This window comes from Poecilia reticulata, linkage group LG8 (assembly GCF_000633615.1).
Source record: "Poecilia reticulata strain Guanapo linkage group LG8, Guppy_female_1.0+MT, whole genome shotgun sequence".
In the NCBI taxonomy this organism is placed as follows: Eukaryota; Metazoa; Chordata; class Actinopteri; order Cyprinodontiformes; family Poeciliidae; genus Poecilia; species Poecilia reticulata.
The window spans coordinates 2,952,096-2,968,168 of record NC_024338.1 but is presented as its reverse complement, the minus strand read 5'-3'; the positions used below and the strand labels follow the sequence as shown (position 1 = coordinate 2,968,168).

Sequence of the window (16,073 nt, the reverse complement as noted above, 5' to 3'; positions counted from 1 at the left end):
TTTTAAATTTCAATAATCAGAATACCGAAATTCTGATTAGTCAGGCAGACTGACCATATCGATGGTCAGTCTGCCTTTTCACCATCGATATGTTATGTTTCCCGACCGCCCTGCACCTTAGGGAGTAAAAAAAAAAAAAAAAAAACGCAGAGCACATTGCGCAAAACTCAGAAACATGAGAAGCGGGCAAAACGGAGAGACGAACTAGATGTGAATTATGGCATAAAAACAGAGAATCCGACGCTGAACAGTGAAAAATTAACACATGAAGTGAAACACATGACGATTAGGCGGCGCAGCAGGTGATGAATGAAAATTACTGAGCGTCAATAAACGATAAAATAAATGTAGCAACAGGAAAGAAACTAAAGTGGACATAGCAATAAACCAAGAGAGGATAATACTAATCAAATTAAACTAAATGGAAATTAATGAAGAACAAAATGCAAGAATAAACTAAGAAACTAAAGTAAATACGGAGGAATAAACTGGTATGGCAAGACCTTTCGAGCAATAATTAATACAGAGACGGTATGGCAAGAATAAACAGACACTATTTCCAGATAAAAGGTAAAATAATATTGTTAAAGTGCCATGGGCAGGGGCGCAACTACTACACACATTATTCAGGTGGATGCGAAAACATAAATCGGCGCCCCCCCATGAAGGAGCGTAGAAACATACGCTCGTCTCTCCCCCAACCCCCCTCCTCCAGGCGCCAATACATTTAGGGCAAAACTCGTTACATTTACCCCGTTATGTGCGCGAGGTGAAGGAGCGTAAGGCGCGCTGAAGTGTACGGGAAAACATAATCGGTAAGCCGATTCAAAACATCTACAATAATGATAGTAACATTAATAATAAAATAATTGTCAGTGCAAAGTTGCCTACAAATTCTTTGGTGGGGGGAGGTGAGGGACCTGGATAAAGGCTAGGGGGGCGCTGGCCCAAAAAAGGTTGAGAAACACTGGATTAAACAGTTGTGGCTGCTGGAAAAAAGTGAGAGGGACAACGGGCAGAGTAAGAGGAGTGCGGGAGCCCTTACTGTATCTAATCGAGATAAGAATAACAGACAGATGACCACTCTGAGATAAAAATAAAAACAAAAACTTCCAGTCATGACATAGTTACAGTTTTAATTAATATGGAATAAACATATTTTGTGAAAGTTGCATACACCCAGAACAAAATAAAAACCATTTTCAGATGAACGAGTGACTTACGTGTGACCGATCTCATGGGCGATGGTGAAGGCTGTTCCCAGACCAATGTCCTCGTTGATGCTGCAGCTCCTCTCTGGCTCACACATCCCTCCCACCGGAGCCAGACCTGACAAACAGCAACATGGATTCAGACACACAGATTCACCATACAATGAATCTCACTCTGCATGCACAACACATCTTCATGTTAATTACAGTCACAGATCATTTCCGCCGCCATGAAGACCACAGGAGAGGCCGATAATTAGCTTTAATTTATGAGTCAAACCTAGCATGCTTTATGGGTCAGAGTTGGGCTAATCTTCTGGTGATGTGGTGCTCAGTGTACCCCACAGGAGGAACAGCCTGTGCTCTATGCCACTGTGGATTATGAATGGGTGCAGATAGGCCTGTCGCGATAAACGGCAAATCAATTAATTGGACGATAAATTAAACCTATTGACCTCATTTTAATTATCGTCTTTATCGTCTCTTCCGGTCATTTTTCTTTTTGTTAATGACACTGAATGAGAATAGGCTCAGCTCCGGTGCTCTCCACTGACCCTCCCCAACTCATTTCCTTAGTCTAATGTGCAGCGCACATTACAGCACGTTACACGAGTTGTCGGCCCATTTTCAAACCCTGAGAGACACCTTAGTCGACAGAAATCCTAGGTGTAACGGTTCGATCAGGTTTGTTGTGCCATGTGGTGTCCAGAACACCAGAGCACAAAATAATGTCTACAAGTCCAGTTAACAAATTTTAAAATCAGGCATTAATCAATGCTTTACTAGAATCTACCTGCAATGCATGTGGCTAGATTCAGCTAAAGCCCTGACTGAATGAAAATTATAACCTATTTATGTCACGTTAACGAAGAACAGCTGAAAACTTACCAGGTTTATCAACTGCGGTAGCAATTTGGCTCCAACTCCTCCCCTTGTCATTTCTATATTCTTTGCACGAAATGTTGAATAAACATTAATAATACCACATATCAACTCCAATGTCCGCTGGACTTCGTGTTGCGCCGTGTCAGCTGTTTGAGATTTTCTCTATTTAAATCTAGTGATTAATGAAGGGCAATATAGTATACAGACTTCATAATCTGCACTCTTTTGGTTGAATGCAGTATTTATTTCCACTTTGGCTTTATGTTGTTTAGTTTTTATTCAAGTACGTTTTTTGTTAAAGAAGACAGAGAATCTATTTTATTTTTGTTTTTGGTTGTTTTATTTAGTTTATCAGTTCCAGTGTTACGTGTTCTKTTGAAAATAAGGTGCATCTATCAGKAAATCGCATGTATTATTAGTCATTTCCATTAAATCAGTGTCAAAAGGTCTTGAAACAATATTATCGTTTATTGCAATAATTTTTTAGACAATTAATTGTCCAGCAAAATTTATTATCGTGACAGGCCTAGGTGCAGATTGCACATCTGTGAGCGAACGTTACCTAGAGTTTCACAGGGCTTGTTTTTCTGGATGCAGATGTCGTACCTGGAGACAAGACAGAACAGTTTTTTTAAAAATGTACAGTTTTTTGGGTGAAGGTCTTCAAAAATGCTCTTGTTAACATGCTGATTTAGGGCAGATCTATTCATTATAATTCTATGCTTTGTACTCTGAGCGATGTCATGTTTTATTACTTATTATTTTACATTTTATTTTGAGTTCCTAACTGCACTTTCTGAACCATTTGAAAGAAAGATTGTTGCAGCTTATTTTACATATTTTTGTCAGTTGAGCTACTTTACTGTTTTACTCATAATTACACTGACTGAGAAAATTAGAGTTGTGTTGTTTTTGTGAATGCAAGATTTTATTTCTTCCAAATATTCCAAAAACAGAACTAGAAGAGGTCCAAGAAGAGGTTTCAGCAAATAAAATGCTTTTATTAGCTGAATAAAAGCATTTCAAGCTTATATTCAGTTAATTCTGATGGTTTTGGCTTCTAGATAAGTTTCTGGGAAAATATTAACATAATATATGCAGACCCCACACATTCTGGACAGAGACTGTTTTGACTTTTACTTTGAGTGTAAAAGTCTGTAGAGTGATTTTAAAAATAAAACAAACTGAAAATATGTGAACATAACGTTTCTTTACCTTTAATTAATTTAATATAAACCTTATATTCTGACACCTAATTTCTGTATGCTTTAATTCCTTCTTCTTGCACACAGTTTTGCCCAATACAGCTGATTCTGAACAGTGTCCAGCATTTTCACAGACAGTGACCGACTGATTAAACTTTTCAAGAACAATAGACGGAAGCCATTGATGGTCACTGAGGTGTCATCTGTCTGGACAGCTTCCACCCTTTGCTTGATAAAAGCGTCTGCAAAAACAAAACTGTTCCCGTAAAGCCAATTTAAATGATAGACCCTTCAGTACACATGCGTCAAACGCAAGGCCCGCGGGCCACATAAATAGGGCCTTGAAAATAAYCGTTGTGTGCTTTAATAATATTTTATCAGTCAATTGAAAGCAGTTTTCTACGGAGCCCTCCAGGGGACATGAGGAATTTATTTTCTTTTGTGTTCCCTTGCTAAACTTTTGCGTTCCCTCGCAAAAAGTTTTGCGTGCGCTCAAAAAAATCTACTGATCAGTTCATGCGGCATAATTGATACTGTAAGCCTTTTTTACGGTGACCGCCGTACTTTCTGCTTTAATACAAGCTTATAAGGTTTTTCCATGGACTTTTGAGTTATTATCGCGGGGTAATAAGTCATCTGATTGTGTCTATTGTGTTTGTCTGAATGGTTTAAAGGGATGCTTTCAGTGCTGTTCCATCTGAGCCTTAACAGACATAAACATGCAGTAAATAAATCGATTTTCAATCAGTTTTGCGTTAATAATAATAAACACGTTTTATTTAAAGCTCGTCTTAAAACCCATTTATTTTACTTGGCTTTCAACACCAGCAGGTTCTAGTTTTAAATTGTATGTTTTTGTTTTTAAACTGTAAGAGTTTTTTTTTGTTTATTTCTTTTTTTTATTATTGTTATGTTGTGTTTTACTGTACAGCACTTTGTATCAGCTGTGGTTGTTTTAAAGTGCTTTATAAATAAAGTTGGATTGGATTATAAAACACAGCAAACTAATGGTGGTAGAGGGCAGCACTGGGTTAACTTGGGGAATCTCATCTGTCCGTGTATCAATCAACTCCAAATCTCTTCTTTGTTCTGTCACAACAATCGATTTATTCAATTTAGATTATCATGCTCCAATCTTTGCGAGGACTGACCACCCCGCTCACCCGCTTCCTCATACCCACAGAGCCAGCAGCCAGTAACCTTCCCATTCATACTTCATGACAGTCACGCCCACATCGACACATCCACCACCAGGTGTCAAAGCCGCTGCTCCTGTCATATCAATAATTACTTATTTAATACATATGGCTCTTATAGAGCCTCAGTGAAAACGTGTTTATTATTATTAACTCTTTGGTGCAACAAACTGATTGAAAATTGATTTATTTACTGCATGTTTATGTCTGTTAAGGCTAAGATGGAACGGCACTGAAAGCAGCTCTTTAAACCATTCAGACACGAACACAACAGAGACACAATCAGATGACTTATTACCCCGCGATAATAACTCAATAGTCCATGGGAAAACCGTACATAAGCTTGTATTAAAGCAGAAAGTACGGCAGCCACCGTAAAAAAGGCTTACAGTGTTCAATTATGCCGCATGAACTGATCAATAGATTATTGCGAGCGAACGCAAAAGTTTTGCGAGGGAACGCAAAAGAAAAAAGATTCCCCATGTCCCCTGGAGGGCTCCGTAGTTTTCAATGGAAGAGGATTAGGGCCACAGAAAAAAAATTCTGAATTTTTTTCTAACAGTCTTGACTATTTTTTCTTAAAATTTTGACTTTTTAAAAAAAAATTTACCAGAATTATTCTGACTTTATTCTTTTAAGATCAAAAGTCAAAATTCTGTGGAAAAAAGTCAAAATTTTAACTATTTTTCGCAGAATTTTCACTTTTGATCTCAGAAGATTAAAGCTAGAATTATTTTTTTTTCCAGTAACCCCAATCTTCTCCCGTAGTTTTCATATGTACTCTGCCAAATTACCGTATTTTCCAGACTATAACGCGCACCTTATCATACGGTGCGCCTTATAGTACTGAAAATACGGGACTACAGTTGCCTGGTAGCAAAAAGTGTCTGGGTTTGAATCCTGTCTGGTTCTGCTTGTTCTCACAGAAGACGGGTAATTTCAAAGATCTGTTTAGAAGGGAAATGCATTTTCTCTAATGTATTTATGAGACTGTGGAAAAACAGTTTCTCAGACAACAGCTGAGAGTTTTTTTCTTATTCCTGTAAAACACCTGCGATTTTCCTCAGAGATTAAGAAAAAACAAACACATGCTGCTTCGCTTTGGATAGCTTTTTGCGGTCTCATTCTTGGCAACTCTTTTCCTTTTCATTTGCAGAGTTGCTTTAATTCACCAACATTAGCAAGTTTTTAGCAGGCAAGGCCTGTTTAAAGTCAAACCACAGCATTGAATGCAGATTTAACTAACAACCTTTACTTAAAACTGTTTTTTGAGACATTGAAAGGTGGATTCAGATTATCGTCCTGCCGCAAAACCCAAGCTTAAGGCCACATATCGACGACCAGACACTATTCTTTGAGATATTCATTTAACGAGCAGAACTTGTGATACCATCAGTTATGGGAAGAGGCAGCAAAACAGCCGCAGACCAAAACACTGCCACCATCATCTTTAATTAAAGGGGCAGTAGTCTACCAGAGACACAATTAAAGGACACGCTCTGAGATTTAGTACGTCAAAAAAACCCTAAACGCATTAAAGCTTTTAGCACAATAAAATCTATGTAATTAAATCATCAAAATTAACATCCTGAAGGGGCAGTATTATGATTTTCAGGAATATAGTGCCGTTTTATAGCACAGTAAAGTAACTGTTCTATCTTTAGTTGTTATAAAAATGTTGCATGTATAAAATATGACTTAAAAGAAATGTGACTTTGTAATTTAATGCCTTGAAGTTGGGCCTCTGTCTGTTTACAAACTCAGAAAGTCATCATCCCATGGCTCTTCTATTAGACCTCTAGTAACGTTTTTACCAGAGTTTCACTGAGAATTAGCTCCTATAATGAGCTCAGCAGATGCAAAGTTCCACCAGGTGTTAGCTAATTGCTGCTGGCTAGTCTGAAGGAGCTGAGTGTTTGGAAACAGCAGCTTTAAGGAGGAGCTGCGTCTCAAAGCCGGAGCTAGATCCAACCAGGCGTTTTGCACAGTTGAATGGTTGCCATGGAGATGAAAGGATTTCTCAAACATGCACGGAAGGATCAAGGCAACACTCCAGGTATGTTTTTGACGAGGGAATAACATAATGAAGTAAATCTCATGTTTAAAGTTCTGGTTGATTCATAAGTCAAGATGGTTCCGTTTCACACTCCCTTCTGTGGTTGTCTTGCGTTACCTGGTGATGAGCACGGCGTTGTCGTGGTGAGCGATGCCGTTGTCCGGGATGGCGTTCCCGTAGCTGCTGCTGCGGTGCTGGATGGTTTTCTGCCACTTACAGAAACTGTCCAAAGACTTCCCAGCATGATGGTTGATCTCCAGTGTTGGCTGGAAGAGAAGAAAGGAGGGAAACGCAAACTCAGAGGCACGTCTGGAAAAATAAGGTTATGCATTTTGCTTTGTTAAATGCAGAACAGTTGCTCTGTTCTGAGGTTATTTTCCCCTCACACTATGTTAGTCTTTCCTATCTGTTAAAACTGTGTAGATTCGCCGTATTATGTGGGAGCTGAGGGAGTGCTCTGCTGGCCACAGCTGGCGAGAACTCGTAACCCAGGAATGCATGCGGTGACATAACTGGTAATTGTCTCATCCCACAGTCCCTCATCTCTGGGCCCACTCATGGCATCGTTTTCCCTTTCCAGGCACAGCTTTGACTTTCTTTTCGGACTTGGAAACCTCTTGCAGAAACCCCTGCTCTGCTTGTGCAGAGCAAAACTGGTGAACCCACCCTACCCCCTCACAGAAAAGCTAAAACACCGCTAATGAGACTAACATTTACATGTTCTCTCATTTAGATAACAAACACATCCGGGCGGGAGGCTCCAGAGATTATTTTAAGGCACGATGAATCATAAATGTTCCTTAACAAGACAGCTAAGGAGGAAACCTCAAAGCCACTGCGTAATACCCGAAGGAGCGGGCCGAGGAGTCCCACCACATGCTGTTAATGGCTAGCTAATACAGTCATTTACAAGGCAGGCAGGTGGTTCAGTCATCTCCAGAGCTACACTGGTAAGGTCATGGACTTTTTATGAGCTGAACTCCTGCCCTGTGGTCAGGTGGGGGACTCTGGCCGCCGGTCTCTGGCTTACATCATGCAAGCAGCTCAGTGAGGCGGTTTTTAGTCCCGGTGCTTCTTCTGGAGGTGCATGCTGACCTCAGCTGGATTAAAAATCATGCTTTCCTTGGTAACATTTTAGTTTACAATCAACACTAAAATCAGCTTCTGCAAACGCGGAACCTTGAAAAAGCAAGAATTTCACAATTTCTTCTGAAATAGTAAAGTTGGTCTAGTTTCTAGTACAAATATCTTATAATTGAGAAAAATCTAAACAAACTTACAAATAAATTTTCAGCAAGATATAGAAGCTTGTTTTAAGTCAATAATTCCTTAATGTTGATGAAAAAAATACCCAGTCCGTTTTAGGCAATAAATTTATGTTTTTTGCTTCAAAAACCTTCCACATATAACGTCAGAAGTCACCTAGCAACCCCAGCAAAGCCTAGACCTGTTACCTAGCAACCCCATCAAAGCCCAGCCCCGTTACCTAGCAACCCAAACTGAGTTCCAGAACATTTTGCCAGCTGGTTTTTCTGCTTTTCAATGGCTGCTGGAAAAGACGAGTGTTTTGTTGTTGTCTTACCATCCAGAAACCACTTGCTGCATTGTTGTTCGTTGTGCAGGAGGCTCTACTTTTGCTTTTTAAAGATGTATGGTGGTATCTGTTTGCAGCCCTTTTTATATGCAAGTGGAAATGTTGAGTTGGGGGGAGAGTGGCCAGCAGCAGCTTATTTAGATTTAAAGTGACAGAACAGTTTGTTCTGAAAGGAGCTCAAAATAGGCAGAACCGAGCACACTAAAATCTCATCATCTGAGAATGATCTGGTACAAAAAAATGTGCTGAACATATTTTGTGTAACCCATAGAACTATCCTAACATGTTTAAGAAAGCATAAAACAAAGCAAGGCTGTTTGAAGGCAAAATATAAAGGAACATGAGATTACTGTACCACACAGAGTAGTGTGGGACAGAGTATATAAATCCATCTCGTAGATGTTCTACGTCCTGGGAAAGCGTCAGAGAGCTGCCTGTTTTCCACAGCAACATACACGACAGTCACAAAGCAGCTCTGTGCGACAGGTACAAAACTCCCCTCACTGCCCGACTTTTTCCACCTCCGTTCAATCATCTCTCTCTCTACTTACCGTCCTTACACCCTCTCATTCCCGTCACTACAGCCGCCATTCATAACAGCCACACACACACACACACACACACACACACACACACACACACACACACACACAAAGGTCGCTGGGTAGGGTGGAGGAAACAACAGTTAAGCCACTAATTTACACAGAGATTTATGAGGACAAACTCAGAGAGAGACATGCAGCTGTTGACTGACCTGGTCTTCCATGAGCAGGATGAGTCGTGTCACCACGATGTTGACTGCATTCCCCAGGCTAGAATCATGGAACAGTTTGGCAACCTGACCTCCAGGGAAACAAGAAAAGACCAGTCTTAAAAACGGCCGATGAACCGGAGGACCTCAGCACAGCTCAGACCAGACAACACTGGGACAGAAAATAACGACACAACGGTCCACTTTAAACTAGGGCGGAAATGATTAATCACGATTAATCAATAATTGAAATCATTGTCAACAGATTTAATAATCAACTAATCATTAAACGAAATATACATACTCTAACAAAAAGGTGATTTTTTTAAAAAAAAAACAACACAATCAGAGCCAAAGCTGTACATATATATATATATATATATATAATGCAAATATATAATTTGCACCTAAGATAAAAAAAAACAAACTGTCTGTACAAATATCTTACCCAGAATTCCTCTTGTGGAACAGTTTCACATTCACTCAATTCAAATAATATATTTTTTAAATAAGTCGATACAGCATTTCTTTAGTGAACTCTTGTTCAGTTGTAGCAAAGGATGAATCTGTAGCTAAAAAAATACGGTAACTTTTTTAATTACTCACCAATTACTGCAAGCAAAACAAACATTACCGACTAACAAACAGAGGTATTGATCTACAAAATAACAAATAACCAATCAGACAAGAGGATGATTAACAAAAATAAAATATACAAATAAAAACACATTAAAATTGATACATTTAGGACAAAAACAAAACAGAACTTAAACAAAATACAAAAACAAAATATTTTTGCACAGTTTTGGTTTATTTACTCTGAGTGTGTTGTACTTTCAGCAAATGGCCTTTTTAGCTCCAGTTAATGATTATTGATAATAGGCTTGCTATAACAAATTTTGCTGTACGAGAAATTGTTTTAGAAATTATTGCGATAAACAAAAAGGCAGATTTGAGACCCTTTTTTAAGCAATGTAATGATAAAAATAACAATGAACACATTCTCCAAGATCTGTAAACTTTAAATTTTAATTAACATTTAACGATGGAACTGGAAGATATTTTAAATATCTAAAATAAATAAACAAAATGACAAATAAAATGAATTTTGAAGTCTTTGTAAACAAAATTGTCCTTAAAAAAAGGGCTAGTTGAGACCAAATCACCAAACTGAAGACTTTTATCATCCAGTTTTTGGTAGAAAGAAAAAAAAGAGAAACGATAAATCAGGCCAATGAAAATTATTGAGTTTGTTTAAATTTATTATACGATTAATTGATTTACTGATGATTGTGACAGGCCTAATTGGCGATTATTTCAATAACTGCTTCATCACAATTAATCTGATTAATCTTTTCAGACCTTTTTTCCATCTTACCAAAACGTCGTCTTCCACAGCTTTCCTGTGGAAAGATGCGGCCTTAGGCAAAACTGCATGCAAGTTTTCTTCTTTTCACTCTTCCCACAATTTAAATGCATCAATAAATTCTCCCACCTGAGCCTTGGATCTCTGCAGCTCCTCCAGAGTTACCATGCCTACCATGTCTAATGTGGCCCTTCCTCTTCATGATGATGTTTGTTCTCTAATGTTTAAATTTACTTTTAATGTCAGGTGTTTAAATTACATTTTACACTTATCCTCTACTTTGTGTTCCCATTAAAATATATTAAAGTATTTTAATGGGAAGTGTGTGAAATAAAAAGTTCACACACTACCTCCAAACAAACATTTCCCGTAAACAGACTCTTCTGCTTACAACTAAAGTAATAAGTGGCACCGAAGCCTCAATCTGACCATTCTGTCTGGTTAAGTTTAGTCTTTTTCTAAATTAAGTTCCATTTTTTGATGTCTGGACGTTTTTTCTTTAAAAAGTCTTTCATTAAATACATTCCCAGCATGTGAGTGTGTGTGGTTTCAGAGTTTAGCACGAGAAGATCCTCAATGAAACAAAAAGGAGGCGACTTGAAACTGAAGCGTGCTTTGGTTTCCCCCTGGGAGGAAGAATGCACTAAATACTAGCTTTGCTTCTTTCCTGCTATTTTTAACAACACTGATTAGTTTTATAGCTAATTTAATTCAGTCCATGAAATTTTTTGATAGAAACATGGTGGAAAAGAAGTACATCCTCTATTATTTGGAGTGTTTCACATATAACAATATAATAAAAATGATTCTAAACTTCCACACTGCACAGGTCCTGTGCTTTCATGACAGCCCAAATCACCACCCTCCTACACTGTGCTCAACATGCTTACATTGGGGCATAACCACTGATTTTTTTGGGAAGATCACACTGTTGACAGTCAATTAAAAACTTTATTCAAGAAAATGTAATTGAGTAAATGTATCTAGTTACTACCCAACTCTGAATATAGAGGGATTATCCGTTTGTAAACACAGTGGATGCAGGTGCGACTTGACTGCAGCAGCAAGAGCCGGGCGGCCTTTAAATGCTCACTGGTTGCCATGGTTACCTGCGTTCATCTTGCCATTTTAACATTAGCTAGCATGTTGTCAGTCAGTGTACTACAACTGTTTATCTTAGCGTGATAAAATAAGTTATGCTACCAAATTAACATTAGTGAATGAGACGCGTCTTAATGACTGATTAGCGTTAAATGCAGGTGAGTCGATAAGCGATGAGAGCAAATGTCCCAAACGTCGGGCATTATTTACTAGCAATATTAAAGAAATTTGTTCATGGTAAACTCGTCAACTTTCATTAAGATTCGTCGAGTCTCTATAAATAAGATGAACATACATAGTGAGCAATAAGGGCACCAGAATAGGGTTTTTATAAACTTTACTTTTTTATTTTAAAAAAATCTAATTTAGAGTGCAAAGGACAAATAAAATACAATCTTTTCTTCCCGTTTTGGTCTTGTTTAGAGGAAAAACGAAGATGTAGATGAATCCATTGAGGCAGGTGATAAACTAAGCCTTCAGAAATAACAAATACGAGGCAGTGCAAGGTACAGAGACGCTCTGCCAAAAATAAAACCTCTGACAACTGCAGACGCTGCAAAGCTGCGTACGAGAGTTGCACTGGGTGCAGAGAGGTGAGTTGCACTGGCTGCAAGTTGTAAATGATTTCATTAGCCTTATTGTAAATAGTTTGGTTATAACAATGTATTTTTGCCTGCGTTCTGAAAGCGACATGCTCAGTCGAGTGGCTGTTGATGCAACGTGACATTGATTGATAATCTCTCTATATTATAGAACTGTATAGTAATGTTTACTACTTACATCAGGTAGAGGTCATATGATGTAAGCAGTAAATAGTTCATTTAATTAACTTGCATGTCTGTGAATCTTTTGTGTTGTGACACTTACAATATTCATGACGGCCAGGATGTACTGCTCAATGTCCCTGCGGCCGTGGTATCCCACCATCATCTTGTCGGCCACCACCAGCGTCTCCACGTAGCGCTCCTGACTGACCGAGCGCTTCAGGGGCAGCTGGCTGCGGCCGACATGGTGAGGCGGCGTCTTCAGGGTCCGCTGCCACCACGACGCGCCTTTCATTGGCTTCTCATCTGAGGTAAACCACACACATTCATGATTTCTATAGTATATTGTGAGATTAAGGCAGAGGTTCTCCACCCAGGTACTTAATAAGAATAAGAAAAAAACATTTTCAGCACGGTCTAGTTTGCCAATCGACACCAGAATGCAAATTTTCTCACCAATGACCCCGCAGGAGCGGCCCTTGTACTGATAGCGCAGAGATGAGCGTTTGTAAACCACATGGGGGCGCCCTTCTGTCCTCTCCCCCCTCTCTGTCCGGGTTTGGTTATCTGGTGAGACAAGCGGTTCAATGAGGTACTCCTCTCCCCCTGCAACAATCACCCCCTGCTGTGAGACACAGATAAGGAGAGCAAAGAGGTAAAACAAAGCAGGATAACATGGAAGCCTGCAATAAAAACCTGAAACGTTTACTGCTAAATAGAGCTGAACAATAGATAATCAACAATATATATGGTGATAGATCAATATCGATCCATAATACACCTGACACAATATTCAATCATTTCAATTGACTCCAATCCAGAACGGCACAGCATTCTGGGTTATGTAGGAAGTGGAGAGACTTTAGCCACAGCTAGCTCAGAAAAGTTGGTGGAAACAACCAACTCTCTCTCTCTTTGGTTACCTAGCAACTCATTCATTCTGTGGTTACCTAGCAACAACCTGCTGAGTAACTGGCGCAGCAGCAGTTTAAGGTTTCACCTCTGCGCCTCATAACTGCTTAAATACTTAAATATGAAAAACAACGCTGTGGAGTGAAAACTGTGAATACGCTGCCAGTTTGGCTGCATTTCAGATATTTAAAACAAAAAACGGATCAATAATTATAAATATTGACTCATATGAAACACTTATATTGTTTTTCAGCCACCATTTATCCACCATCAGTGGCTAACTAACTAGCCTGAGCATTCACTACAGGCTAGTTGTAGCTGCAGCATAGCAGAGAGCAAAGGGCTGAGCATCACCACGTGGAGGGATGATTGACAGCGCTAAGACCCGCCGCATGGCTCCGATTGGTTGTTTCTAGACAGCAAACTGTCACAACATAATGAGAGTTTCAACAAATATGTGAAAAAAATATTTTTCATAAAAGTTACATACTGCAGCTTTAATCGCTTTCCTGATTAAATAAAAGTTTTAATGAATAAAAAATAGAGGATAATTATCTGTGGATGGGTAGTAATTTTTTGTTACCACGGTCTGAAAAGGGCTACATAACTAATCATAACACATGTTTCATATTTAGAGTGGTCCATATTTTGAGAGAGTGATGCACGATGTCCCTTCCCCTCCCACGGAGAAACGCTGGACTTGTTTGACCAGAGGATCAGGAACACACAAGAGAGCATGAAAGGGTGAATGAGAGCGAGAAAAATGAGTGAGTGAGACAGAGAGCGATACACTAACACTTCCTTTGATTCTGCTCAGATGTGTCGGCCCCGCTCAGAGCGAGTGTCTCCCCATCGACTCGCCGCGGCGACGTTCAAAGCGCCTTTTAAATCCCATAATGAGGTTAGTGACGCTCCCTCGGACACACAGCGTGCTCACTGGTGAATGCCCTCATGCTGGTCCGACCAACACTAATTACGTGTGAGGCTTTTTAACGCTTTCTGAGCACGTCCGAAACACTATTGTGGGTCCTGCTGTTTTGTAGTGAGAGGATACGCGGCGGGTAGAGCAGAGTGCGTTGATGCATCACGATTGAGAATCGCCGGTCAAAGGATTTGGATGAGCAGAAACTTGGAAGCATCATCAAACAGATGGCGGCGATCTGTTGTGATTTGAAGAGATGACCTCATGAGAAAACTCTGAATGAAAGGGAATCTGTGCTTCGATACAGTAAGCGCTAAATAAGTCTAAACAACTCATCATCTCAAGTTTTCTACACTGAAAAAAATTACTGTGGTGAGGTAGATTTAACATCACTGAATCCAATGTTAAATCAAAACCAAAACATCCCTGAATAGAAAAACGTTTGTAGAGAATCTAAAAAAGTGAAATGCAACAACTTTTTAGATTATTTAACTTTTACTTCAGCATTTTTTTAAGTAGCACGTTACTAAAAACATGTTTATTCTGACTATGATTTGGTTCTAAGTAATGCAATATTCAAAGAATAATCCCTATAGGAGGTTAAAAAAAAAATTAGCAAGATTTTTCAAAGAACTCTTTAAAATTAAGAGTCAAAAAAATGCAGAAAACTACCAAAACTACACTGAAAAAAGAAGAAAGCTCCTACTTAAAAAAATCAAAAAGTAACTGAATGAAGTTGGTCAAACTTACTTCATTTACATTTGTTTAACCTGACAACTTATTTACTTAATTTGATTACAGATTAATTAAATGTATTAAATTCAATGACAGGCTCTCTTTTTTTCAGCGAATTTAGGAGAGTTTAAACCTTGAAATGTCTGAAAAGATGACCAGAAATTTTAGGTAAAATTAACTTTTCATTGTTTTTCAAAGGAAATAAATAATTAAAAAATATGAAACAAGAAGAGTCTTTGGAATCACGCCCACTGTAACAGGAAGACCCTACCAAGTATGGATGATGACGTATCATCTGTAACAGAACTGTTTGTATATATTTACATATAGCTGGGAAAATAAATACATTTAAGATCTTATAAACATTGTGAGAAGGTAAGAAAGTTTGATTTTTATTGTATTTAGTACAAAACGGTGTTTGAAATTGACAAAGCAAAGTAAAACAGAAAATGAATCTGGGTGTTTTAGTACATTTTCTTGCCAACTTGTAAATCTACAACAGCAGGAACCGCATTCTTCTCTATATTTGGTCATTTTTCTGTGGGAGTAAAACCCAGAGATTAGAGAAATGTCTCCTTTAAGATACTTATCTTGAGTTAAGATTTAACATAACTGCACATGAGATGTCACAGCAGAGTGGTTTGAGATCTAAACAGATTTTGCACGTCTTTATCCATTTGGGCCTCGACTACCAAAGCGCTTAAAAAAACCCAAACAAGCGTTTTTGACAATAAGTTAATGTTTCAAAAACCTAATGAAGGAGGGACTGCATCGTTACCAGCAACCCCAGTGAAGCACAATCTGTCACCTAGCAACCCAAACTGAGTTCCAGAACCTTTGTTCAGCTGGTTTTACCACTTCTAGAAAAGACAAGTTTTTTGTTGTTCACTTACCATTCAGAAACAACTTGCTTAATTCATGTTGGTTGTGCAGGAGGCTGCACTAATGCTTTTCAAAGATATGCAGTTGCATAATTGGATTTAAAATAAGCCCTAAAACATCTCATTCTGAAAGGGGATCGAAATAGACAGGAATGACCGAACTAAAATTTCATAATTTAAGAGTGATTTTGTGCTAAGAATGTAATAAACATGTTCTCTATAGCAGTGTTTTTCAACCACTGTTCCGCGGCACACTAGTGTGCCGTGAGTGATCGTCAGGTGTGCCGTGGAAATTATTCAATTTCACTATGGTACCGTATTTTCCGGACTAAAAGCTGCTACTTTTTTTCTTAACTTTGAACCATGCGGATTGTAGCCCGCTGTGGCTTTTCTGCGGATTTTTCTTCAACCACCAGGGGGCTCTCTAGCAGGAAGTGAATCATTAGAAGTCAAAATTGTAAATCAAAGAAGAACGTGCTAATTTTCATTTAGAA

At 38.7% G+C, this 16,073-nt stretch overlaps 1 protein-coding gene across 5 annotated transcripts in view; it reads right to left on the bottom strand.

Moving 5' to 3' along the window:
- Positions 1 to 16,073, bottom strand: part of adamts10 (ADAM metallopeptidase with thrombospondin type 1 motif, 10) — a 72,069-nt gene that overhangs the window by 23,757 nt on the left and 32,239 nt on the right. For all 5 annotated transcript variants that reach the window (XM_017306395.1, XM_008415144.2, XM_017306393.1 and 2 more), the window contains 6 exons: positions 12,586 to 12,754; positions 12,233 to 12,435; positions 8,902 to 8,985; positions 6,671 to 6,819; positions 2,659 to 2,702; positions 1,224 to 1,329 (listed from right to left, as the gene is read on the bottom strand). In XM_017306395.1, coding sequence (XP_017161884.1) covers positions 1,224 to 1,329; positions 2,659 to 2,702; positions 6,671 to 6,819; positions 8,902 to 8,985; positions 12,233 to 12,435; positions 12,586 to 12,754 — 755 coding nt within the window. The remainder of the gene's footprint in view (positions 1 to 1,223; positions 1,330 to 2,658; positions 2,703 to 6,670; positions 6,820 to 8,901; positions 8,986 to 12,232; positions 12,436 to 12,585; positions 12,755 to 16,073) is intronic.